The sequence below is a fragment of the Lissotriton helveticus genome, chromosome 9, assembly GCF_964261635.1.
Source record: "Lissotriton helveticus chromosome 9, aLisHel1.1, whole genome shotgun sequence".
NCBI lineage: Eukaryota > Metazoa > Chordata > Amphibia > Caudata > Salamandridae > Lissotriton > Lissotriton helveticus.
The window spans coordinates 559357385-559382778 of record NC_136070.1 but is presented as its reverse complement, the minus strand read 5'-3'; the positions used below and the strand labels follow the sequence as shown (position 1 = coordinate 559382778).

The following is a 25394-nucleotide window of genomic DNA, read 5'->3' as shown; positions in this document are numbered from 1 at the left end:
TGACCGCCTGTCTTACAATCCAACGGGGAACATCCATTACGACGCAGTGTTTACACCGCACTACCATTACAACAATGGTTTTACAACGCAAGTCGTTACCACGACTTGCGCTGGAGGGCGCTCTAGGCTAAGGAATAGTAGATTTACTATTCCAACACCTTCCCTACTGTACGTAGGCTGGTGTTGGAATAGTAGATTTTACTATTCCTAAATCCAGCACCCTACAGCGAAAGCCGTGGTAACGACTTGCGTTGTAAAACCAGGGTTGTAATGGTAGTGCGGTGTAAACACCGCGTTGTATTGACATACAACCCTCCACCTGAGTTATAGACCTTAGCTGAGATGGCCCATACTGAGTGCCTTTTACTAGAGATGGACGAGCCAACAAGTTTACAGGGAGAACCGAGCCTAGGATCTGGAGGCAGATAGGCCTTTATTACCTCCCTTTTACCAAAGGCGGAGGTGTAATTCTCAGTCTCTCGCTGGACCGACCCATTAATATATGCAGATTGAGCACGGACAGGGGGCCTGAGCAGAAGGGGCCTCACCCATATTCAGGTGTGGTTCACCATTGCGAACTAATCTGTGCACAGAGTCCTGCAAGATTTGAATCTTTTTTTTTTAATCTGATGGAAGTTAAGAAAAAATGCCTCTCTTAGAGAACCTCCCCACCCTTCCTTCTTTCATACTACTTAAAACACTGAAGCAGTGATTTCCGAAAAGTTGCAATCTGCAAATACGGGCCACTTTTTTTTAGGGTGCCCTGGCCTATTCCTGAACCCAATCCAACCCTGCAAGCAGAAAGACAAACACTGAAACATTGGAGCAGAAGGCCTCCACCATCATTAGTGGTCCTCTGGAAGTCTATCAAGAAATGTATAAATACATTCCCACTTGACGTGTTTTGAAGATATACAGGTCAAGTGGGAATTTATTTATTCATTCATAAAATCTTTATTTCGGCCAAATGCCATAAAAGATGCACATATATTAAAGCAGTAATTTCAAAACAATAGACAATATATAAATCAACAGTAATTCATGGGTGAAATGTGATTCTATGTATCAAAAGAAAAAAAGATACAGTCTCAGCAATTACAAATGCCATACAGAGTAGCAGACCTATAATGAATGTTTAGGGGGTACCTTTTCTCCCTTTCCTCTGGAAAGTCTATCTCCTTCAATTAAGCTCCCAACATATCAGTACTCGAATAAACTGGTCTATCACTTGTTGAAATACGCGGTCTTGGAACGTCTTAGAATCACCCTCCCCTGCCACCTCCTCCTTCCGGCTCACCCACCCCCTGTCATCGGAGACTATTAGCAGCTGTACTGCGTCGTTTCTGCCGGGCAGATGCTAGGCACGGAGATGCCAGCCATGCGGTGCCCTGGGGCGGTGCCAGGCCCCGAGATGCGACGACTGCACAGTCACGGTAGGTGACTCACCTTGGACGTACACCAAGGCTAGTTGCGAATGCAGCGCGCCTGGTAGAGTTTCATCCCCACGTGTCGATGGAGTGTGTCACCATCCTATGACTCACGGGCGAAGGGGTTATGGGGTTCAGTGGAAGTGCCAGATGGGGCCCGGGAAGGTCGTAACTAAGTGGGTTTATCCGCACATTGTGTCACAACAGCTGTAAATGCCAAAGCTCCGGGCGCGTCTTGAAGATCTTGATTAAAATCTGCCCTAACTTTAGCAAGTGCTGATTTTAGTTCCAATTTCGACTACGGACCTATAGCGCCATCTAGTGGGTTCTGTAGGGATTCTTCATGAGAATTGATGTACGGCTATGTGGGAATTCAATTACATGGATTCGATGTAGTTGGATGACTGGTTCTATACTCGAAACGAAAAAGTCGGTCCCTTCTCCGCAGCCCTTCAAGTCGGCCGTGGAGGTGCCACGGATTTCCGGGCTGGGGAGGGGCCCTTCTGCGAAGTATGTGGCAAAGGCGGGTGAGCGAGCCAAGAAATTAACTGGGAGAGTCGAGCCAGAGCCGAGCCAATGGGCTAGTTGGCTCGAAGAGTCCGTCGTACACGAGCTGACCCATGAAAATGTTTGACAAGTAATTCGTGACGTGTATTTCGCTAACATGGAACAGACGTTTCAACACAGGCCATCCGATTAGATCATTGTATTGAGAGCCAGTTACTTACAATTCCATTAGTGAACTAAGAAGCAAGTCAGTTGCCATGTGCCCCCTATATATGGCCCACATTCTCATTATACAGGGATCAACATTATAGTCTATTAAATCAAACACAAGAGAGCTATCTGTCTAGGTTCACACATTTCGGGAAAGCGTGGAAGTCAAGATTGAGCTCAGGTTTTATGGTTTCACATTGTGCAATTCCGCCACTAGATGGGTACCTCTTTCTCTCTCTACTTTTCCCAAAAAGGTTAATGCTTTGTCTTGAATTCAGGAAGTTAGAATAGGTGGCAGACAGGAGCTGACTCGGATTCCTGACTTTGATCGACCCATAACACAGCAATGTTGTTACTCCCTCTTATCACTTTTACGAACCCTCTTATCGCTGTTTGGAACCTGTTCTCATGTCTTGTAAAGCGCTCTGATACACTTGGGTCTAGCTAGCACTATATAAAACTCAAAGAAATATGAAAGCCTAGCTTGTTTTGGGACTGAAAGTTCAAGAGGACCTCAGGCAGAAGCAGAGGCAGGCATTTGCCTCAAGCCTTCGGTGGCTCGCCAACCTCTAATATGTAGAGCCCCTGGTGAACGCCCCAGTGTCATCTTAAGAATTTCGGGGGCCCTAGCCAAGACATACTTCATGGGCACCTGTGTGAAACAGCTTGGATTTTATTATCCATTTTTTGCTGATCAAACTCACGATGCTAAACATTATTGACTAATACATTAATGGCTGAGATGGAGAAATAGAAAGATGTGACACAGAGAGAAGGTTCACTTTCCCTGGGGGCCACTGGGAAGGTAGGGGCCTTGGGCAATTGTCCACTTTGCCCATGACTTAAAATGTCTCTGGTACGCCCTGCAGACATTCAGCATGAAGAATTTACCTTACCACTGCTTTTTAATCCTATGTTTGATTATGCTTTGTAACAAATGTAACTTGTAACCTGTAATTCACTGATCCTCATGTAAAGCGCTCTGATACCTACGGGTCTAGCCAGCGCTATATAAAACTCAATATATAAATAAATAAAGATACATTTCTAGAGCCTGCGGCCCATTTCCATTCCCTAGACCAGGAGCCCGCAGGGAGGGGCCGGCATTGCATGGTCCTGTCTTACGCCCCAGGGAGCGTCCACCGTGGCTGTTCCCTGCATGGATATGAGTAATGTGGTTAAGGGAATGTCTTTGCTGGGGCTAGATATTTCCTGTTTGAAAGCAGTGATGTGTCTGGTTGCCCAATCTTGGGAGCCGAAGCTCATTTCCTACAGGGAGAAACGCTTGCCAGAGGATGTTGGTCGGAGTGTCTAGTTTACAATGATTGTGATGCCTTGCTGGGAAAATAGAAGTGTGAGCGGGTCTGTCCTTGCAGTGAGAACTTGTTTATATTCCAGGGACAGATGCTGATTTCCAAAAGGAGTCCTTTCTGGCATAGGAGCTTTTCAGCAAAAGAAACCCCTAAAACGTGGTGGAAATATTGTTCCTTGATTTGCCATGAAAATCTGTAGTATCACTATTCACAGACATTTATATCCATAGGGCATTTATTGTATACAGTCTTCCCAGAGGAACAGTAATTTTACAGACCTTGCTCTCAAAGATATTATTAATTAATGGGGCCTCCAATGCTTTAAATGTGGCCAAAATGTGATACATCTATTAATAATATCCAGTGCTTTGAATATCTGAGTGCCTCATGTAAAGAGATGCACATAAGCTGACATTTCTGCATGGGTGTTCTTTTAATGGAAGTTCTGCTTCCAGGTGCTCTGTTGTAGTCTACAAGCTGAACCCAAATCTCAAGGCCAGTTTTAGAGCATTACTGGGATGTACCACATAAATGAGTCAAACCTTCTATTACAAGAAGAGGGTGTATGTAGGCTTGTCTTCCGCTGAATGCAACACTGTAATGCTATGTAATCTATCTTACCCTTGGAGGTATAAAAGGACAGTGCTAAAAAATGGTTTTCTGTACTGTCCTAATAGTCCCAATGATTGCTGGTGAATGTTATTTTGAATAAGATCTGCTGAATGTTTATAGGTTTCTTTCTTAAGCAGGTAGGTAGTTTTACTAGCACGAGGGATTTTTTTGTATCAATGTGTATTAAAATATCAAAACAGATAATGCCACTGTATGCATTGCTTAATTCAACTTCAATTGCACACAGTGCCATGCAATTTCCCCATTATGCCGCATAATGTCGTCAAACCTGCCACATAATTTGGTCCTTAAGATCCACAATTTCCAGTGACCTTCAGAAGAGTCTACTGGCCTGCTAGTCTATGGAGTGAGAGAATGTAGCTCTTTGTAACTCAGAACTGGTGACCTCTTTGAGAGAACTTAAAAAATGCCCCTAAAAGCATCATTCTCAGGCCTTATTAATGTGTGCAGATGATGTATGGAGGTTTTCCTGGAGTGTTCAGGTTTTAGACATGGGACCGCCTAGTTGAACCTTTATCTGGATCTACAGTGGCTCGAAGGATTCAGTACGAGCAGCTGCCACAATTTGACCACTTGCTAGTGGACTGTCCTAGCGGGGGGGTGGGGGGGGTCTGAAGAGTGAATAGCAATATTTGTTTGGCATAAACATCATCTGTGAGTGGCAGCTGGTACCCCCTACTTGTTATTTGTTGCCACTGGCACAGCATCTGCTCCTCCTGGTCTAAGTGGCCATGACCAGAGCCGCACAAAGTAGGACTTTCTGTAGTGTAAGGCTAGACAAAAGCTCTGTGCTGCACCATCCCCTACCTGTGGCATTTTCATCTGTCCACATCCATGCAATCCGGTCAGAGATTCTGAGGTCTTATTGCGACCGATTTAAAAGTATACATGTCATGTGCAACTTCTAAGTTGGAACAAATATGCCAGTCTGATGTCTAACACTCTGTACTTGTTTTCTCCCATTAGAAATACGACTTACCGCAGGGAGTGGGCACAAGTGCCAGCAGCTTTGAGCCAACCCTGGATGCCATCACCACCAGCCAGAACCTTCAGTGGATGGTCCAGCCCACGGTCATCACCACCTCGGCGGCGCCCTACGCTCGCCCGTACGGCTTCCCACACTATGCAATGGCCCGGCCGGGGGTGATCCGAGCCATCGGGCCCTCCATGGGAATGAGGCGAAGGCACAGTGAACATGTGAGTACCGTCTGCGCGTGAAACCGCCTCCACTGTCTCCTACATGTTACCAGGTGGAAGCTATTAGAAAAGTGTGGGAAGGCATGTTGAATGTCGTGTGGGGTCAGCGGTGGCTCGTCCGCTAAGGGGAAGGAGCGTCGCCTCACTGCTTTTAACCCCTTCACTGCTTATGATGGAACCAAGCCGTCATGAGCCACGGGTGGCATGTGCTTATGACGGCGTGGTTCCGTCATGCTGCGGCCGCTCCGCCCCACGCGGCACTGATTCCCCGCCTGTACGGGCAAATTAGTGAGTGGGCGGGGTTGTGACAGAACCACGCCGTCATGAGCACAGCTCGCCCATGACTCATGACGTCGTGGTTCCGTCACGAGCATGGTGGTGCCGCGCTCGCCCCCAGCGCCGCAGCAGAATTAGTGCCGCAACCAAGGGGTGAAGCAGTGTAAAAAAGGAAAAACAAAATGATGATAACTCACTGTTATTTACATTTTATTTTTCCTTGCCAAAGCCAGTTTTGGGGCGAGCAGGGCTTGGCTGACATCACAGCCAGCAATGGGGGGGAGGGGGGAGTGGTATTTGCACTTAAGTGCGGATGACGGTTTGGCCAGCCATCATGGGCCGGCCAAACAGTCATTCGCACTTAGCATGTTCTCCACCGGGCTGTAATGCACCGCCTGGGTGGAGAACATACACAGGCTCGCAGTGCCCTTCTGAGCACCTAACCAAGGCTCTCAGACCAATCACAACACTGCTGATTGGCTTAGGGAAGACTGGGTGCTTTCTGGAAGTGGAGCAGAGGAGAGTCGATGTAGGAGAGACGGCGTGCAGAGGCAAGTGAATTTTTCCCCTCCTCCCCCTCAGCCCCGTCAGCCCCCGCCACCCCCATTCCGTAACAGGCGCCATTGTGTGGGGTGACATGGCAAGTGGCTTGAACAACCAATAAGATGCAGCATAACTAGTGGTGTCCTTTTGTCAAAATCATATGAGTAGGAGAAGTGAAATCAAACATCCTGTGGCCTTTAATAACATTTCAGGAAGCGCTATAAGACGGATCATTGTGCTTTTTGTTGTGCAACAATATTTATTGAAACCTTGACACCAAGGTTGGATTGGGATCAAAAATTGGCCCAGGCACCCTAAAAAAAAGTGTACCGCATTTGCGGGTTGCGTCTTTTTTCAAAACACTGCTTCAGTGTTTTAAGTGTTGAAAAAAAAGGGGGGTTCTATAAAAGAGGCATGTTTTCCTAACTTTACTAAAATTAAAAAAATGCAAATGTTACGAGTTCTCTTTGTTTACGGATTAGTTCACAATAGTGCAGCACACCTGAATATAAGTAGGGCCACTTCTGCTCAGGCCTCCTGCTCAATCTGCATACATTAATGGGCGGGCCCAGCAAAAGACTGGAAATGACACTTCCGCCTGTTGGTAAAAGGGAGGTAATAGAGGCCCATCTGCCTCTCTAGAAAGGGCGCTCAGTCCCCCACTGGGCCGGTGGCTGCATCTGAACTGCACAGACACAGCCCGTAAATGACCACCATGCTGGCCAAAAAGCTTCCCACAGCTAGATCTCAGAAACCCACCCATTGTCCAAGTGCCCGACTTTCCAATCCGACCCTGCCTGAGGCTGCTGATTGTTAAGTGAGATTGATTTGAACAGCAAAACAGCTAAACAAAAGGGCTGTACGTCTTTTAAAGGATGAGTAGGCATATTGGTAAAATAAAAGGGTGGACAATCAGCTCATGGTTTGCTGGCATCCACATAAGGAGAAATGTTGGTGCCCCTTGCAACTGTAAACGATGCCTCATTACAAGATTTGCACCTAACCTCTCCATAGTTAGTTACACCAGAGAATAAGAGAAAAGGTACCCTCCACAGGCCAAACTCTTAATGACTCGATGTACGACAAACCGATAAAGTGTATCAGTTGTGCAAATGCCAATGTATGCATTGACTTTAATTAACATCTTTAATATAGACCTTTGACTAGTTCAAAGAAAAATGCTTCATTGAAAATTACATTTTGACATTAGATAAAATAACAAAAAGAGTTGAACAATTAGCTTTAAAATAGAGAATAGAGAAAAAACGGGAAATTCTGAAATATATGTTTGTAAACCATTCTAGAACCACCTCCACTGTGCTCTAAAATGTTCAAAGGGAGGAGACACACTGAAACCCTGATTTTTTTCCAAAGGACTTCAAAATGTAATCATTTTCAGAAAAAGAGGACCAAAAACGAAGTATTCTTCGGAAAGAGCTTTTTCAAATGTTTCCACATCGCAAAGACTTTAAACTATTTGCTACGTTTATCAGTCTGTTTGTTTTAACAGTGTAAGAGGAAAAAATAGTCTATTTTATTTGAGGCCCTCATGTCTGGTAGGGAGGGAAAAATCTAGAACATCAAGTGGACCATGCGTCAATATGTTTTAAGTTCTTAGCCGCATGCAATATTTTTTGGGTCCTTTTGAGTTTATCACCTTCTTTGGCTGCATCAACTCATTTCACCCAGTATCAACTCTTGTACTTTAAGTATTTAGAAAGGTTGATCAGAAAGGGGTGCTTCTTCTCTTATTCACATACATACAGGCCCACCCTCTGTTGGCCAAAACAGGCCACATACCCACCTCCCTTTGTTACACATTAATGAATAAAGAGAGGCACATTTTACTAATTTCTGGGCTTGAGGTCCCAGTCAGCTGGTGTCCAGGAATACAGCTTTCTTTATCACCAGTTGCCTGGCACACACGTGCCAGGCGATGGGCATGCCTACTGATCAAAAAGACCTATAAACTCTTTGATACAGTCCTTCGGTTTCAGCCATCACTCGACAAGAACTTCCATTCACAACTTAGGGAAGCATACACATTTACCTAACAATGAAACATACCTATTCACACTGCTGGTAACAGAGAATCACAAGTTTACTCAGACTGCCATCTAGGGAAGGAATACCCGGAACCATTTGAAAGTCCCCACTAGCCTACCTAAGCACCCTAATGTAGTAAGAATGTCAAATGGTGCTATACAAAGTCCTGTAATATGCTTCATGCCATTTTTTCCCTTTGCAAAGCCACTTATTATTTGATTTTACAGTTTGTATAGTGCTCGAATGCCCAGGGGCATCTGGGCGTAACTTCAAGCAAGGAATTAATACAATATGCTAAACATTCAAGGAACTAGTTGTTAAAAAGCCAAGTTTTTAATGATTTCCTGAAAGGCAAACGATTGGGGTTGTCTCCTAGTTCTAGGGGGAGAGAGTTCGAAAGTTTGGCTGTTCCTACAATGAGCTTCTCCCACTCCAGTAGACTCTTGGTCCTAGGAACCACCAGAAGCTTTGCACTCACATCAATGAGGAGGCCCAACAGGGCGAAGTTGCTCTGTGGTTGCTTGTATTCTCTCTCTGTGGAGACATGGCCTACCGGTTCATTTCCTAGTAGAGCACTGCCGAGGCTGATTTTCATATGGTTGGTTCCTGTGTGTAGCGGCACATTTGGATTTAAAAAAAATGGAATGGCGTACGGCCCAGAATAATTCTAAGTGGCTGGCATAAATTCCAGTTTCCACCCATCACTTTTTTGTTTTCCGCATTGAGACGTCCGAAGAGCGAGGGGTATGTTTTTCTGTTTTATATAGCGCAAACTCGACCGGAAAGTATCAGAGCGCTTTACGAGCACATCACTTACGTTACACAAGGACATATTCATTTTTTTGTTGTTTCCCAGAATCACAGGATGTTGAGCGTCCCTGCTGAGACTCGAACCCGGTTCCCCAGCTTCAAGGCTGACCGCTCTAGCCGCAAGGCCATTTAAGTCAAGTGCCTAGTGGCCCTAGCTGCATCGTACTGATGATGCCCAAAAAGGCCAAAGCAAGTCTGGGCGTTGGTGGTACTTGTGCTCCTCTTCAGAGCAGACAGGGGTCAGCAGATTTGACTGCATTGTTCTTGCTGGAGCTGGGTGTAGACTGATTTATGCATGGCTGGTCCCTGTCTCTATGCACACTAATAATAATAATTCATATTTATAAAGGGTGAATATACCACCCTTAATAGTTTCAAGGCACTGGAGGCCATCGGGGAGAATTAGTGAGCTATTGCCCAGAGTCACATGATGCTGAGCTGAGCTGCCGCTGGCGCCGGGGATCGAACCGTGAGCCACACGCTGGCCACTGCGCCGCACCTCTCCCTAACTAACCAAAAATTATGTATTAGAAAGCGGCCCAGTATAATTCACAGAGACTACAATTATTTCAAGCATTCCATCACTTTTCTGTTTTTTCTCAATTAATGAAGTAAAGCGCAAGGTTTTTGGATGTTAATGGGTGATGGTGACAGTGGACTTTGATCATGGCATTTGGAAGCGAAGGGCTGAGGCTGCAGAAGAATAGGGTGCAAACAGGGGAACAACAGGGGAAGGAAGCGGTTTGACGCAGGCCAGCCAGCAATATCATATCATATCAAATGACAGACTCATCTGGGAGATACTTGGGTGTGAATTAAGCCTGTTAGTGGGGACGGAAATAGAAAGGCGTGGAAAGGGTCTGGTAATATGCAGATAGGGGGCAAATGAAGGCTAATGTTAGGAACAGGTAGGGAGTTAGGGACGTTTTTCTCTCTCAATCTTTCCTCCCCCCCCCTCATTACCCCTTACTGTCTAGTCACCGTTTCCTTTTCCTTCTCTCTAGGCCCTTTCCTTTCCACTTCCTCCATTACCACTTCTTTCCATCTCCTGCTGCTCCCGCACTCTTCCTTCCTTTGACTAATCGCTGCCTCTCTCTAGCTCTGTTCTCCTCCTCTCTTCCCCTTCTCCAGGTCCCACAAATTTTCATTCTTATTCTTGTGATCAGAGCTGCTGTGCGTCCTTCTCCTGCCCACTACCTCCAACGGGGCGGCCCACGTTTAACTCAAGGGCGGAAGGTGCAGCTGTTGAAAGGGGATTTAAAATGTCAGACTCCAATGAACGAGACGAGATCGGGCGCCCCCCTGTGGCAGCACACTGCACGACCACCACATTCTCCCAATGCCGCCCCCACCCTCTTTGGTCCAAGGTGCTGAAATCTTTCCTGCTAGCCTCTGTGTCGATCTGCGCTGCTCTTCCACTGGCCTAGCTCCTCTTTGGAGTTTGCTAGCCATTTCGCTTCAGGGGGGTTCCGATGCCACGAGCTAGCCCCCGGATCACTCTCCCTTGTGGCTGGCCCCGAGTAATCTGCCACAGGAAACCGCAGAGGTTGCGAAAGCGCTGGGTGCGGCGGGGGCGACTCACCCCGGCCTGAGTCAGAGGCGGGAGGGGGGCAGGTGTAGCGGGAGGCCCCCTCAATGAAAAATAATCCAAGGCAGCGCCAAGTCTTTTTTGGGACACCGGCCTGAGAGGAGAGCTATGAGGCATCGAGGCGCTGAGTCACCAGAACAAAGCCTGGCTCTGAGAGCCGCGTTTTACTCACAGGAAGCGCCTCCTGCCGAGCCCTGGGAGCGCAGACAGGAGAGGCAACGCGCGGCGCCGCGCAGACAACGCAGCCAGAGTGACACGCACGCCACCTTCACGCGTGCCAACTTTTAGAAGCTCTCGTGCGCTCATTCCGCATTGAAACGCTTCCCGGTTACAATCTTGAGCTGCAATAGGTTGCATGTAGCTCGCAGACACACAGACTGCCTCACATGCACCAGTGATTCTCTCGCCAGGGGCGTAGCTACCATTGGTGCAGCAGGTGCAGTGGCACCGAGGCCCATTGAGCCCTGATAATTGTTGCATTTACTATCCCACCTGCAGTCAAAGGGGCAACGCTCCTCGCTTGCACTAGGACCCATGGCATCCTTCCTACGCTATTGCTCCTACCCTCACCGGCTATCAGGGGTCACCCAAGCAGGCAGGTCTTCACTTGTACTTGAGGTGAATACCCGCCGAGGTGGGCACAGATCACAGGCTGCCGTGAACGCGCATGGGGATGTTCTGCTTACGTCGGGGTTGCTGACCTTGTGACCCTACAGTCAGGGCTCGAGTCGGGGTACCACGCGGGTGGACAGCGTCCCCCCCACTTATTTTACCGGGAGCTCAATAGCTGGAGCAAATGGAGCCACACGTTCACACTTAGGCCTCTCTGGGGCGAGATCGGAGCTCTTTCGGAACGCTGCTTACGCGCTGGCTTCTCTGATGCAATCTCATCTAAGGGGTGAGCGAGGGGAAGCAATGAGTCTGATGGTACAAGCCACCTTTCGTGACGTCACTTCCTGTTGTGACGTCAGCGTCCCCCCACTTCTGTTTTTTAGGACATGTGCCCTGCCTACAGTGATTCCACTAATTTACATGCTGTACACGAGGCAGTGAAATTGCTGCGAATGGGCAGGCAGACAGACGCACACTGACACGTACATACTCTAGTCTTGATTCAGACAACCTACTACAAACAAAGGCACACACAGACACAGGTGCAAATGTTTAGTGCTTAATTTGCAAGGGAGTGCCGGGCCCATGAGTTTAGCTCAGAGGCCGGCAGGGATGCTGAATGCTAAGGCTGTGTGGTCTTGATTTCACCTCATGCCTCTTGATCCACCGCAGGCATTTCCTGTCCGTTTGTCTCACATACACAGTTCCTTTTTTCACCCCTCTTTTTCCGTTTGTCACCGTTTTTCCATATTTCTCTTCCTCCTTCTTTCACCCTTTTGTGTTTTTTAGTTGTGGTTTTTAGGGCCAGATGTATGACCATTCCATTTTGCGAATCGCAAATTGCTACGTTTTGCGACTCGCAAAAAGTAATGCACAACAGTGTCTCTGACACTGGTTACAATTCCTAATTGGGTCGCAAATGAGCTGCCTCATCAATTTTAAAAGGCAGGTCGCAATTTGCAACCCGGTAGGAATGGCCGGCACTCTTAGGGATGGTGGCCTGCTGGGGTCAGCAGACCACCATGTCTGTGCCTGCTTTTTCAATAAAGCAGTTTTTTTTAATGCAGCCCATTTTCCTTAATGGAAAACGGGATGCATTTAAAAAAGAAAAATGAAGCGTTCTAGTTTCATTTTTTAAGACTAGGCAGTGGTCCCTGGGACCACTGCCTGCTCTTAAAAAATGTTTTTTGCATCCATTCACAAAGGTGAAGGAGTCCCCTGGGGACCCCATCCCGTCTGCGATCGCATAATGATACATACCATTCTGACTCGCTATTAGGAAGGAACGCCCTTGGCACGCCCTTTCCTAATAGTGAGACTATTTTGCAAGTCACTGACTCGCAAAATAGTGTTTGTAAATACCACCACCCTTTTTTGCAGTCGCAAATTGGCCGAATTCCCGTTTACGACCTTCAAAAAATAGTAATACATCTGGCCCTTAGTCTTGTTACTCTGGATCAAAGTCTAGTGAGAAAACATATAAGTGCCAGTCCAAACAAATGAGCGCTGGTTGGCCCCACCTGCAACAACTGGCTCCAGTTAAGCACTGCCCACATTGCAGTGCAATTGATGCCTCCAGAGTAACATATACTCAGATGCTCAGTGTCTTGCACAGATCTATGTTGTGCAGTATTATTGCATAGGACCAATGCTTGATTTAAGCTGGTGGTAACCGGTTTGGGCACTGGCGATCCTTTTTGGGGACCAGAACTAATTTTTCCTCAGATATTTGCCAAGAGCAAGAGAGGAAAACACACACAAACCGGAAATAGGGAGAAAGAGATTCGACTGAAAAACTGTCTCGAAGGGGAAAGCAGGGACTGGCAAGTGTGAGATAAAGGGTCAGGCAGTGTCTGATAGAGCGTAAGAGAGGCCTGACACTCAATAGCACTGGCCGCAGGCTTCTGAGCAGAGCTTTGGGCATCCTCACCCATCCTTTGGCTGCGCGCATAGGAGATGTACGCCAATGCATTCTTGCATTGCTCTGTTCATAGACGACTACCTGCAGGCCAAAGCCTGCATGCCTTGTCCAATTAGCTTGAAGCTGAAGCCTGCATGCTTTGTCCAATCAGATTGAAGCCTGAGCCTGTAGGTCTTGGTCAATCAGTCTGGGGCTGGAGCCTGCCTTGTGCAATCAGTTTAAAGATGGAACCTGCATGAAATTGGTTAGAGCAGTTTGTGGTGGGGGGGAGGATGTGGCATAACGCCTAGAGCTGCTGACTTTGGCACTGGGTAGCAGGGTTGAGTCTCCGCATTGGCTCAACATCCTGTGATTCCGAGCAAATGACTTAATATCCCAGTGCCTACCAAAAATTAATGTGTCCTTGTGTAATGTAACTGGTGCTCATGTAAAGCGCCCCAATACCTTTGGGTCGAGTCAGTGCTATATAAAACAGTGGGGGGAAAAAGGTGAGACCAGTTCAGAAGCTTATGATGTGGGGAGGCTCTTGTGAGCACATGTCAGAGTGAGCCTGCCACGCAGGTAGGAGTTCTCAAGTTCAGAATAGAGGCTATAATGGAGACCTGCCAAGTTATGAACATTTTTCACCATTTGAGGAGGGCGGGGCTTGAAGGGGGCATGGCTTAGTGCCACTCACAGCCTGAGGCACTTTTAAGTTCACAGCCTCCCCCTCCAGCACCAAACAAAAGACTTGGAGGCTGCCTCTAATGTCCTGGGGAGGTTTCACACCCTGTAATGCTCTCTGCAAGGGTGTCCAGCTAATTGTTTGCACACCATGTGATATCGCATGCTCACCGGGTGACCATACGATGGAATCCAATATTGTGTGATACATGGTGGCACTGTGTGAGTTGAAAGGCCTAAGAATGATCTGTATGTGCCTTACCTACATACTTCCCGGATGCTTCCCTTATAGCATACTCCGCTATCGGTCCCACATTATGTTGCGACATCTGGGTAGAGTTTGACTGGTTAATATGTTTGAGAAACTGGATATAGCAATAGGTGAGGTCAGTGAGCAGTTTACGTGGACGTTTGCTGCATCTCCTCGTCACCTACATCAGTTATACGTTTGTTGGGTGCAGATGCCAGGTGGATGAGAATCCAGATGAGCTCAGACAGACTGCAGTTCAGACATAAAGGCAAACACTTTTGGATAGACACAGACAAACAAATCTGCATACATGCACTCAACTAGGGACACAGAAATTAATTCAACCATACACACACTTACATACACACACACTTGCATGCAAACGTGTGCCATTCAAAGGTGGCAAAGTAAAAGGTACTCCCAACACACACAGCCCATGTAGTCAATTCTGCCAAAGTAAAACATCGCTCAATATACATAAATACAGTAGACTTAGCCAAGACACACACTCGCACACGCATGACCTCAAAGCCAACACAAATAAAGTAACACACAAGGCTGTGCACAAGACTTACCCGAAATAACCATGCCTATAATGGTTTAGAGTTTAAAAAAGCCAAAATAAAACAAATACACACACATCACAAACACTTTGAGGTACACTAGATGCAGCCAAACTTAACACGTTCCATGCTCGTGACGGAACCGCTCCGTCACGAGCCTCGGGTGGGCTGTGCTGGTGACGGAGCCGTTCCGCCACGCCCTGCTCGCCGCGCCTGCGCGGCACGTTCTATTGAACGGGCGGGGCCATGACAGAACCGCTCCATCACAAGCACAGCCCACCCGAGGCTCGTGACGGAGCGGTACCGTCACGAGTATGGGACCGCCGTGCACCCCCCCCCCCAGCGCTGTGGCGGAATAGCCTCCGCAGCTAAGGGGTTAAGATGCACAAAGCACCCTACTGTCGACACGTCAAAATAATGCAAAAACAACTATTTTGTACTGTTCAAACAGCTGGAATAGTACACACGCTGCATGCTGTGCAACTGTATAATCCGTGTACAGTACAGCTGATACAGCCAGAGCATTACACACAAATAGTACTGTACAGTTGACTCAGCCAGAAAACAAATACACATCAATACACGTAACTAAGCGAAAGACCAGACATAATACACTATTCACCCAGTTCCTCTTCAGAAACACAAATGCTTTCTCACAGACCAGTCAGATTAACCACCTAGGGAAGTACACCCATGTCATGTGTAACTGATCCATTTTGAAAACATAAACACAGCATTGTTCAGCTAATTGATTGAGCAAAACAAGCAAACACAGCCTTCAGCAAATGCATCCAGAGGACAATACATATATAGAAATGGACTATTTGTAGAACTCGTCTTGCTTTCTACTATTTGCGCTTTGCTAAACCACTCCTTGAATACGGCAACTGTCCCAAGCTGCTGGAAACATGCAATGGTTACACCACTCTTGAAAAAGCCCACCTTGGACCCCAATGTTTCTTCAAACTATCGTCCCATCTCCCTGTTACCTATTTTTTCCAAAGTTTTGGAGAGACATATCCACACGCATCTATCTCAGTATGTGGCGCTCAACGATTTCCTACATCCTTCTCAGTCTGGCTTTCGCCCGGGATTCTCTACGGAGACCACTCTTCTAGGTGTGACAGAAAATTTACGATTACATCTGGATCGAGGGGAAACTGCTGCACTGATATTGCTCGATCTCAGTGCAGCATTCGACACTATATCACACAGTATACTCATCAGATCCCTCACTCATCTTGGTATTGGTGGCAGGGCTTTGGAGTGGCTCTCGTCTTTTTTGAAAGACCGGACTTTTCAAATTGCTTCTCACCTTTCCACTTCTAAAGTTTATCTATCCCCACACGGTGTACCTCAGGGTTCTATTCTTAGTCCTCTTCTGTTTAATCTTTATGTTACTCCTTTAGCTCATATTGCTCAAAGGGCCGATCTTAATTTATTTACTTATGCTGATGATTCACAGATTGTTTTTTCCTTATCCCAAACTGACCCTGCCCTGCCTTCTCCCCTGGAAACTGGACTCAGGGATATAGCAAACTGGATGAATAGGAACTTCCTTAAATTAAATGGTGGGAAGACGGAGGTTCTGGTCTTGGGCAATAAACCAGATCTTTGGAGTTCGAGTCACTGGCCTTCAGCTATGGGTGCACTGCCAGTTCCGTCTGCGTGTGTACGTAACCTTGGAGTGATTATTGACAGGGGGCTATCTATGAGGGACCAAGCCAACAGAGTATCTGCCACCTGCTTTACCATCTTACGGTGGCTTGGAAAAAATTTTGGGATGCTCCCCTCGGATACCCAGAGATCTGTGGTTGACGCCTTGGTGACCTCCAGATTGGACTATGGCATCGTACTCTATCTGGGGTCCACCAAGGCGGTCACCCGCCGTCTCCAACGGGTTCAAAATGCGGCAGCACGACTCCTTTGTGGATGTCGCAAATCAGACCACATTACAGAACGCCTGAGGGAACTTCATTGGCTCCGTGTGGAAAGCCGTATAAAGTTTAAGGCGCTATGCTACATGCACAAGATTAAGATGGGTGTGGCTCCCCTTTATCTTCAGTCACTTGTTAAGTCCTATTCTCCTTCCCGCCTGCTCCGTTCTTCCTCTCAACATTTATTCTGTGCTCCTAAGTATAGGTTGTCCAGAATGGGGGGCGTGCATTTGCCAACTTGGGACCCAGACTGTGGAATTCTCTCCCGTTGGCTGTCCGTGCGGAGGTCAACTATGTTCGCTTTCGAAGAGCTGTTAAGACCTGGCTCTTTAACCAGTAGATTTATTCTTTCTTTTCATGGGTGTCAGGATACTTGTAACAATCAGCGCCGGGAAACCCGTTTGGGTAGCTGTAGCGCTTTACAAATTCAATAAATAAATAAATAAAATAAAATACAATAAAGTGACTTGTCAACTATCATAGATATTACAAATGTAGACCAGTGGAACTATCTCCTACGCTTACAGCCAAGCTATGCACGCGGCTACACTAATTTTGATAGAACAGAGCTATTGCAAGGTAGTAGAGAGAATTGTACTGCAATCTTTGGATGGAAGAGACATCTTTCAGTTTTTAGACAGCTGATCAATTTCTCAGTCCTTAGACAGTAGAACTGTCACTAATTCATCAAACAGTAGAGCTGTATCTCAAATATTTCATAATTGGTCCATCCCACAATTTTGTAAGGTTTAAAAATGAGATCCTGAGATAAGGCTGCAGGTCACAGTTACAGGGGTTGTGGTTGGTGTGCAGTGTTTCTGACTCCAATTAGAATCCTAATTTAGCTGCTGATTTTATGGTCTTACTTTTGTGTTTGCAGATAAACCCGGAGGAAGAGGAAAGGCGGCGAGTGCGGCGGGAACGCAACAAGCTGGCTGCAGCCAAGTGTCGGAACCGCCGGAAGGAGCTGACTGACTATCTGCAGATGGTAAGTGCTGGGGTATGATGCCACGAGGGCAATAATGGACGCCTGAAAAACAAGAATGAACGATCAACCAGCAGTCCTGTTGGTTGGCTGATGTGCGACATTCGGACCACAATATATAATACAAGTAGGTGTCTATCTTGGACACAAAGTTTACACACCTGCGGAGGTTGTGTGGTGGAGCCTATTGAAATTAACATCCCAGACTGCAATGGTGCCCGCCCTGGCAGAGAGTAGTGCTGAGAAGGGATACAAGGTAGCTCTCCCCGAATGAAGACACTACAAGGCCCACATGCCGCATCCTCAAGGCACCTGCCAGACCAGTAGCTAACTGATTGGTGATTGTGCTGAGCTGCTGTCTGAGATGTGCTTGTCTGTTAAGTGTTGTGAGCAGAAATAAAGGAGAACTTGGGGAGGCGTGGTAGATAGTATTGGCGCAGGTGGGACTGGATCAAAGGTTTGATTCAGGTTGTGAGTGTGGGCCCAGGTGAGGGCAGCTCAGAAAAAGTTAACCAGAAAGGAGTAATCACACTCCTGACTGGGGTGGTGGTAGACTTGGTACAATAGAAGATGATCTAGAGAATAGGAGAATCCCAAACATCTATGAGAATGTAAAGGTTCTTAGTGGACCTGAAGGCCTCAAGTCCTAAAATGCCTTTTCTTTCTTCCCAGGAAACCGATAAGCTGGAAGATGAAAAGTCTGTCCTTCAGAAGGAGATTGCCGAGCTACAGAAGCAGAAGGAGAAGCTCGAGCTGATTCTAGAGGCTCATAAGCCAGTGTGCAAGGCCCCTGAGGACTCTGACGATGACGCAGACACCAGTGAACTGTCCTCCCTCCTCCTTTCCCAACCCTCCATGGCCATTAAGCAGGAAGTGACCCCAGACTGTGAAGTGCCAGGCACTTCCAGTGCAGCGGGTAACCCCAACACCGAGCGCGCTCAAAGACCTCAACTGCGCCGGAACTCTGCCAAGCCTGTGCCCCGGATCGATCTCTCGGCAGGATTCCTGGAACCAGAGTCACTTCACACCCCCACACTAATGACCACACCATCTTTCACCCCCTTCACGCCCAGCATGGTCTTCACCTACCCAAGTCTCCAGGACTCTGAGCCCTGCACTAGTTCATCTGTCATGAGGGAACCGTGCTCCACTGCCCACCGCAGGAGCAGCAGCAGTGGGGACCAGTCGTCGGACTCCCTAAACTCACCAACCTTGCTGGCACTATAGGCACTCGAGCGAGCTGGTGGGAACATCAGGCCAGTCAGAGGGAGGAGACACCTTTCAATGTGTCTTCTGTGTCCTCGAATATTTCCTCATGTTGCATTCCATGGCTCATTAATGCACATACACACGCACATGAAACTGGGGACATGGTAGTTTCTAAGGAATCCCAGTGCCAGGAACTGCGGATCACACTCAAAATATCATTAATGATGGGTCCCTACAACATCACACTGAGCCCTCTTCCTTGCCCTTTAGTGCAATGCGTAGAGAACACAAATGCTTGAAAACATATCTGCCTGTAGACACTATGAACCTCAGCCGGGGCTTGTTTGTGAAGAAAAGATATAGGAAGAAAAAGGAAACATAAGCTGTTTTGGATCTACCAAAAATAAACGTATTCTCATGATTCAGATGCTGAAAATGTACAGAACACATGCCTTAATGATCCTAACCTTCAGTATGCATCAGCTAAAATACTCAGGATGCACCTCTAAAAATTTCAGAATATCCTTGCAGTCTTTTCCATGACAAATATGTCAAGGTGACCTAAATAAATCTCCCAAAATACAAAGGAGTCACCAGCTAAAAACGTGGGTGCACACTGCATTTTTAAAATAATGAGGAGGTCCATAACCATGTTAAAAGATGTCGTCCAGCGTATTACGTCACAGCGCATCTCCAAACCCAAGATGACATCATCAAACATAGCAACATTCTAGAATGCCAATTGTTGGTGCTTGATAGCGATGAAGGACTGCGAAAAGAGAACTGCATTTTTTATACAGTGAGTGGCCCCTTTAACGTATACTCTGCAGGCTGTTGCATATCTGGGACACCACCGTTTATTTTGAGACCAGGATCTATATTTCATCATCGGATTCTGACCCTGAACAAAAGCGAGAAAGGCAGAAGAGAAAGATAGGAAGACAGCGACAATGGAGAAAGGGTTGATAATGAATGTGCGAAACTGAGATAGAGACCGGAAGTGTAGAGTGATGGAATAAAGAGGCTTGAGGTGGGACCAAGGCTATTCAGTCTTGGTATTTGGCAACTATACCATCCAGCAGAGAAGCTGTAGAGTTCTAAGAAAACTTCCAGGGCCCTTTTTTTCTACAAAGCACTTGAGCTGCTAAATAAACATAACACACAGACTCTTCTTCACTTCTTCACAGACAATTTCTTAGAGCATATGTTTTGGAATACAGACTGTGCCTGCTGTAATCCCCAAATGCAACACTGACAGGTCCTTAACATTCCTGCTGCAATAACTATAATTAAGCCTGAAGCCGAAGGGCCCAGAATGCACCATTGCAATTCCCAGAATACACCTGTTTCAATAACTATGACAAGCCAGAAGCGGATTTACCCAGAAATGGACCACTGGCACTTTCCCAGTATTCTGCTGAAATAGCCATAATAGGCCGGGAGCGACAGCACCCAGCATGCACCGCTGTAAAACTCCCAGAATACACCTGCTTGCGTAGCCATAATAAGCCAGTGGCTGATGCACCCAGAATGCACCAGTACAGTTGCCACATTACACCTCCAGAACTAACCAGAATACAATGGCTTCAATTACATGGAAACCCGCAAAATGCTTCACTGCCATTCCAAGAATGCCCTCCACCCAAACTGTTAACATTCACTGCATTAATTCCCAGGATGCAATCACTGAAACACCCAGTCCCCAATTGCTCACTTGTATCCTCTACAATGCTCCCCACTCTTTCTAGAGGACAGGAGATTATGAAAAGTTTGTATTTATTTGTCATAGAAAGTATTTTTTTATATTTATTATATTTTTTAAGTCGATTAAAGGAAATCGTGTTGCACGATGGGATGGCAAAGATGTTGCTATCGACAAATTCAACAATAAAAAATGAAAACCAGCAGTGGCTTGTTTTGTCTGATTTGGGAAGGGGGGCCTCATGCTTTCTCCAACAGGTCTGAGAAGGGCCTTTGTAGTGTTCAATCTGGTTATTTGCCAGAATATCAGGGACATAAAAATTGCGCTACAGAGATATAGCGAAAATATTGACTTCCAAAGTATTATGAAGGTATAGATTTACCATTCTTAACTCCACATTTGCATACTTTGAAGATATCTATATAGTCAAGGTCTTTATGATTTACGTTAAGTATACTAAACCTTTAATTAACTATAAATAAATACTTTGATGATAGTTTGATAATCAATGTTTTTGCTGCACTATTTTTTCACTATACTAGAATTTTGTAAATTTAAGAAACAAAAGATTTAGAAATAGAAGGAATGACAAGATAAAAACAGAAGGACATCTGGAGGCCTGGGGGAAAAAGGGTCTTATGGGTGAGTGGTCATGGAAATGGAAGAAAAAGAGGGTGAAGTAAGGTTGATTAATTGAAAAATGGGACACAGGACGAACTGGTATGGAAGAGAGATGGCTAGAGAGAACAGAATAAAGAACATGAAGGGCCTGAGATTGGGGAAAGGTAGGTAGAAGGAGGAAATGATTCACAGATGGAACGTGGAGGACAAAAGGAAGTGCATAAAGGAGGGAAAGGAGATAGACACGAAGGGGTTAGGATAAGGCAGATAGATTAAGTGAATGAGGTACTGAGGGAAACGTGTGAATGAAGAAAGGGCGTGAAGGCCGGAATAGATGGATGAAGGCATGGATGGACTAATGGTTAAATGGCTGGATAGCCTGGGTAAAGAGGACTATTAATAGCTGGAAGGTAGGAAGAGAGGAGTTTAAACAAAGGGGCAGATGGATGAGGGTCAGGATGACCAAGGGCTGGGTAGTTGGATGGATAGAGTGGGTTTGGATGGAGCAGTTAGTTGAGGACTCATGATAGCTGGGATGGATCAATGGATGAATAAGCAAATGAAGAGAGGAGGTTACGTTGGGGAGAGACAGAAGAAGGTCAGGATGACCGAAGGATAGGTGGATGGGATAGCAGGCGTTTGGATATAGGGGGTGAGTTAGGATTAATGGCAGCAGGGAAGGATTAAGGGAGGAATAGGTTCAAGAAGACAGGAGGTCAAGGCAAAGATAAACAGATGTAGATCAGAATGATTAAAGGATGGTGGATGGAAGGTGCTAACAGGATGAATGGAGGGGGTATAATGGAGGACTAGGAATTGGAAGGGATCAAGGTATGAATATGTTGGGAAGGAGCGAGGTTTAAGGCAGAGAAAGCTGAGCGAAGAGAGTGATAGATGAAGGAACGAATAGGTGGACGGGAAGAGGGATGGGTCAGCGGGTGGGAAGAGGATTGGTGGAAGGGCATTGGAGCAAGTGAAGTAGATGGACGAGAGATAGTTAATGGAGTATGGCAGAATTAGAGAAAGATCTGAATGGGTTGAGGATGTGATGGATGACAATGGTGAAATGATTAGGAGGGAAGGATGAACCATGTTGAGAAACGTGGATGAATATATCGAGGGAGTAAGGACAGTCAAGCGAAAGGATGGACAGGTGGATAGTTGAAAGATGCATACATTAAGGCGGGTGTAGGTTGATGAAGATGACTTGGTGGATAGATTGCTGGATTTAGAGGGATGTATTAAGGTTTAGTAGATGATTTAACATCTATCTGTTGAGTCACTTTTTTCAATATTGTGGCGTAATTCTCCCTTGTTGTGACTAGAAGTCGGCATAACTCGCATATTTCTGTATCGCCTGAAAATTCCATGAGATTACTCGGAATTGCGCAATAAGTGTAATGCTGCATTTAGTGCTATTTTCTTAGGGCAAAATTGTCCCTTCGTATCAAAAATGGGCAGTTTGGGTAGGATTTTCCTATAACTTACTCCCAGCCTTTAGTGCTAGTTTCCTAGAGCAAAATGTACCCTTGCATCCAAAATGGACGCGAGGATGCATTTTGCCCTTCGAAAATAGAGCTAAATGCAGCAGAAAATAAACAGAAGCACAAGCAGCTGCTCGGGTTTTCTCAATTGAATTATTATTGCTAATTCTGCATCAAAGAATAATGTGGAATTACCAAAATCACTCCAATTACTCCGGTAGGCCTGGTTTTAACACTTGAGTCGAAAACAGCGGCTGGTTTCCTAATGACAGCTGTTTAGCCTGTCTATTTTTTAGATGTCCTCTAGGTGGCGGTGTTGTATTTTTTCAAGTTGAGGATGTGTCACAAAATACTAATTTGGAAAGATTGGAAAAGTGGCGTTTACTCTTACTATTTGGTAATTTCAAATACAAATACTATTTGGTAATTTCAAATACAAAATAGTGCGAGGGCCCTGCTTATTTACTGTATTTGAACCATGCTGTGTCCTCACATTCAACATTCACTGGTTTGAATGCATAGGTAGTGTCTAGTCCCATCCCTTTTTTAGCTGACATCGAGTATGCAAACACTTCTCGGCAGGAGTGTAATCTTTATAACGGCAGAGTACTGATTCTCACCCTCAGAATGGGAAGTTTACTTCTCTGGGATTGTGCGTACCTGCAGTTTTATATTTCAATTTCAAGTACTGGACCTAGTATGATAAACTTGGTCATCCTAGGTGTAGATTATATGACAGCGAAGGGAATAAAAAAGGGCTTTGGGCCAGATTTTCAAAAAAGGCATGCAGCCCCCAAAATGACTGCGCAGCATTGCTTGACAGGGTGGGAACAGGAGAGCGCCATATCTACAGAGAAATGGCTCTCTCCCTAGCGCCGGCGCTGATTTCAGATGCCATGTGCCAGGCACACACCTTAGCGCCCTAACGTTAAGGAGCATATCTGAGTCGAGCATATGTTTTGTACAAGAAGGGTACCCATACTGTACAAAAGATTATGCCTAGACAAGTTCAAATACTTTTCTCACTTTGTATGTGTGCTGCACAGTGCATTGCGCATGCAAAATGGGAAAAGAAGGGAGAAATGAAAAAATGTCGCCTCTTAACGCCTCCTTTCAGATGGCGTTAACTTTTGGCGCCAAACACTGTCTACAATTGTTTGTAGATAGGGTTTTGTGACAATAGGCATGGGTGGTTGCATGGGAACGCCCATGTACCACCCATGTAACACCCCCTTGGCGATGAGTAATGCAAAACAATGCTTTACACTGCTTTGTGTTACTTGTAGGGTACTTTCCAACACAAAAAAAAGTTTTGCGCTGGCTGGAAAGTAAATTGGTAAAAAAACATTTTGTGCTGGTTAATGTGCAAAATGTTCATAAATCTACCCCCTCATTTCCAGTATATATCAGGGGCCTCATTTATGAGAAATGACGCATCGCTGCGTGAAAGCAGCGATGCGTCACTTCTCAGTGTGCACTCCTTACGTCATGATTGATGCGTCATATTTATAATATGACGCATCATGTCGCAGGGAGTTACAGATACGTCAGTATTTCTGACGTATCTGTAGTCCCAAAAATGACGCATTGCTGGAGTGTGTCACAAAAGTGACGTAACTCCAGCAATGTGTACTTTCACATGGGCAAGTCCCATGTTGTTAGTGCCTGCGTCAGTCTTACGCCATTAGCGGCCAAGAAATGGCGCAGTGAAATCTTATAGATTACACTGCGTCACTTCCATGACCCTTTCTTGCGTCAAAACGCCCCCCTTGCATACATTATACCTGGCGCAGGTATAATGTGGCGCAGGGGTTTACAAAGTGACGCATCTAGGTAGATGCGTCACTTTGTAAATATGGCGCAAGAAGGCGCATTTTTTACACCACTGGTGCGTCTCAAAAAGTGACGCACCGGCGGCGTAAAAGTGACGCACAGCCTCATAAATGAGGCCCCAGAATCCTTATTTGTCCTCGTCAAAGTTATTACTTTTGAAACGTTCTCACCACAAGGGAAAAGGGTCTTTGATGTTTGCCTCCAACTAAGCCACACTTACCATAGTGGGCAGTATGAAGGAATAGCTTACCACGGGTCTTCTAGACGTAGCAATCATATTTGGAGGCTAGGGGTCCCGGAGGGCTGGTAGTCGTAATAACTGAGACGAGGTCGAGTAGCACTAAGGATAAGGAAGACTACAGGGACATTTTCAGACATAATCCCTAAATCCCTCATCTTCATCAAAGTCATTTCTTTTTTGAGGAATTCCAAAACTGCACTGGCCTTCAAAAACATAGAAAGAAAGTACAACACGTCCAAGAGACACCTCACCAAGCAAAAACATCCATTTATTAGGGAGTCAAAATCATAAAAGATTATGTGCAATACAAATTAAGACCGGATGTAACACAAACTGACTTTCCAAAAGAACAATCTTCCAGTCTTAAATTCTGATGCTGTAATGGTTGACAACAGAACCGTATGAGGAGAATCACAAGCAGCTAGACAACAAATCTCAGATTGACCCCTTGAATATCTGCCCAGGGAGTTGCCACACCTCTAGTAAATCTACCCTGAATGCCTTTGGGTAGAGGAGCTCAAGGAAAGACAAAGTAAATAAAAGGCAAGTTAGATTCATCTACTAATAGAAAAAGAAGTAGCTTACGATGTTGGCCTAGGATACCAGCATTGACAAGGTGGTTTGATCTACAAAAAGGTATATATCTGTATGCACAAATCAAAATTGGTCTCATAACATCTATGAGTGTAAACTGACCTCTTTTTGATACGGAGGGGGAAAACACAGGTAACATAATCTCTGCATTACAATGAGCCATAGATGCGACCTTCAGGATAAATTTAGGATCAGGTTTTAAAATGACTCAATCATCCATTATTCTGAG

The 25394-nt window shown here is 45.9% G+C and overlaps 1 protein-coding gene across 1 annotated transcript in view; it reads left to right on the top strand.

Moving 5' to 3' along the window:
- The window catches only part of FOSL1 (FOS like 1, AP-1 transcription factor subunit), a 30531-nt gene extending 9937 nt beyond the window's left edge, over positions 1–20594 (top strand). The window contains exons 2-4 of the mRNA XM_078660462.1: positions 5057–5287; positions 17377–17484; positions 18154–20594. Of these exons, the coding sequence (XP_078516588.1) occupies positions 5057–5287; positions 17377–17484; positions 18154–18708 (894 nt within the window). The 3' untranslated portion in view covers positions 18709–20594. The remainder of the gene's footprint in view (positions 1–5056; positions 5288–17376; positions 17485–18153) is intronic.
- The last annotated feature ends 4800 nt before the right edge of the window (positions 20595–25394 follow it).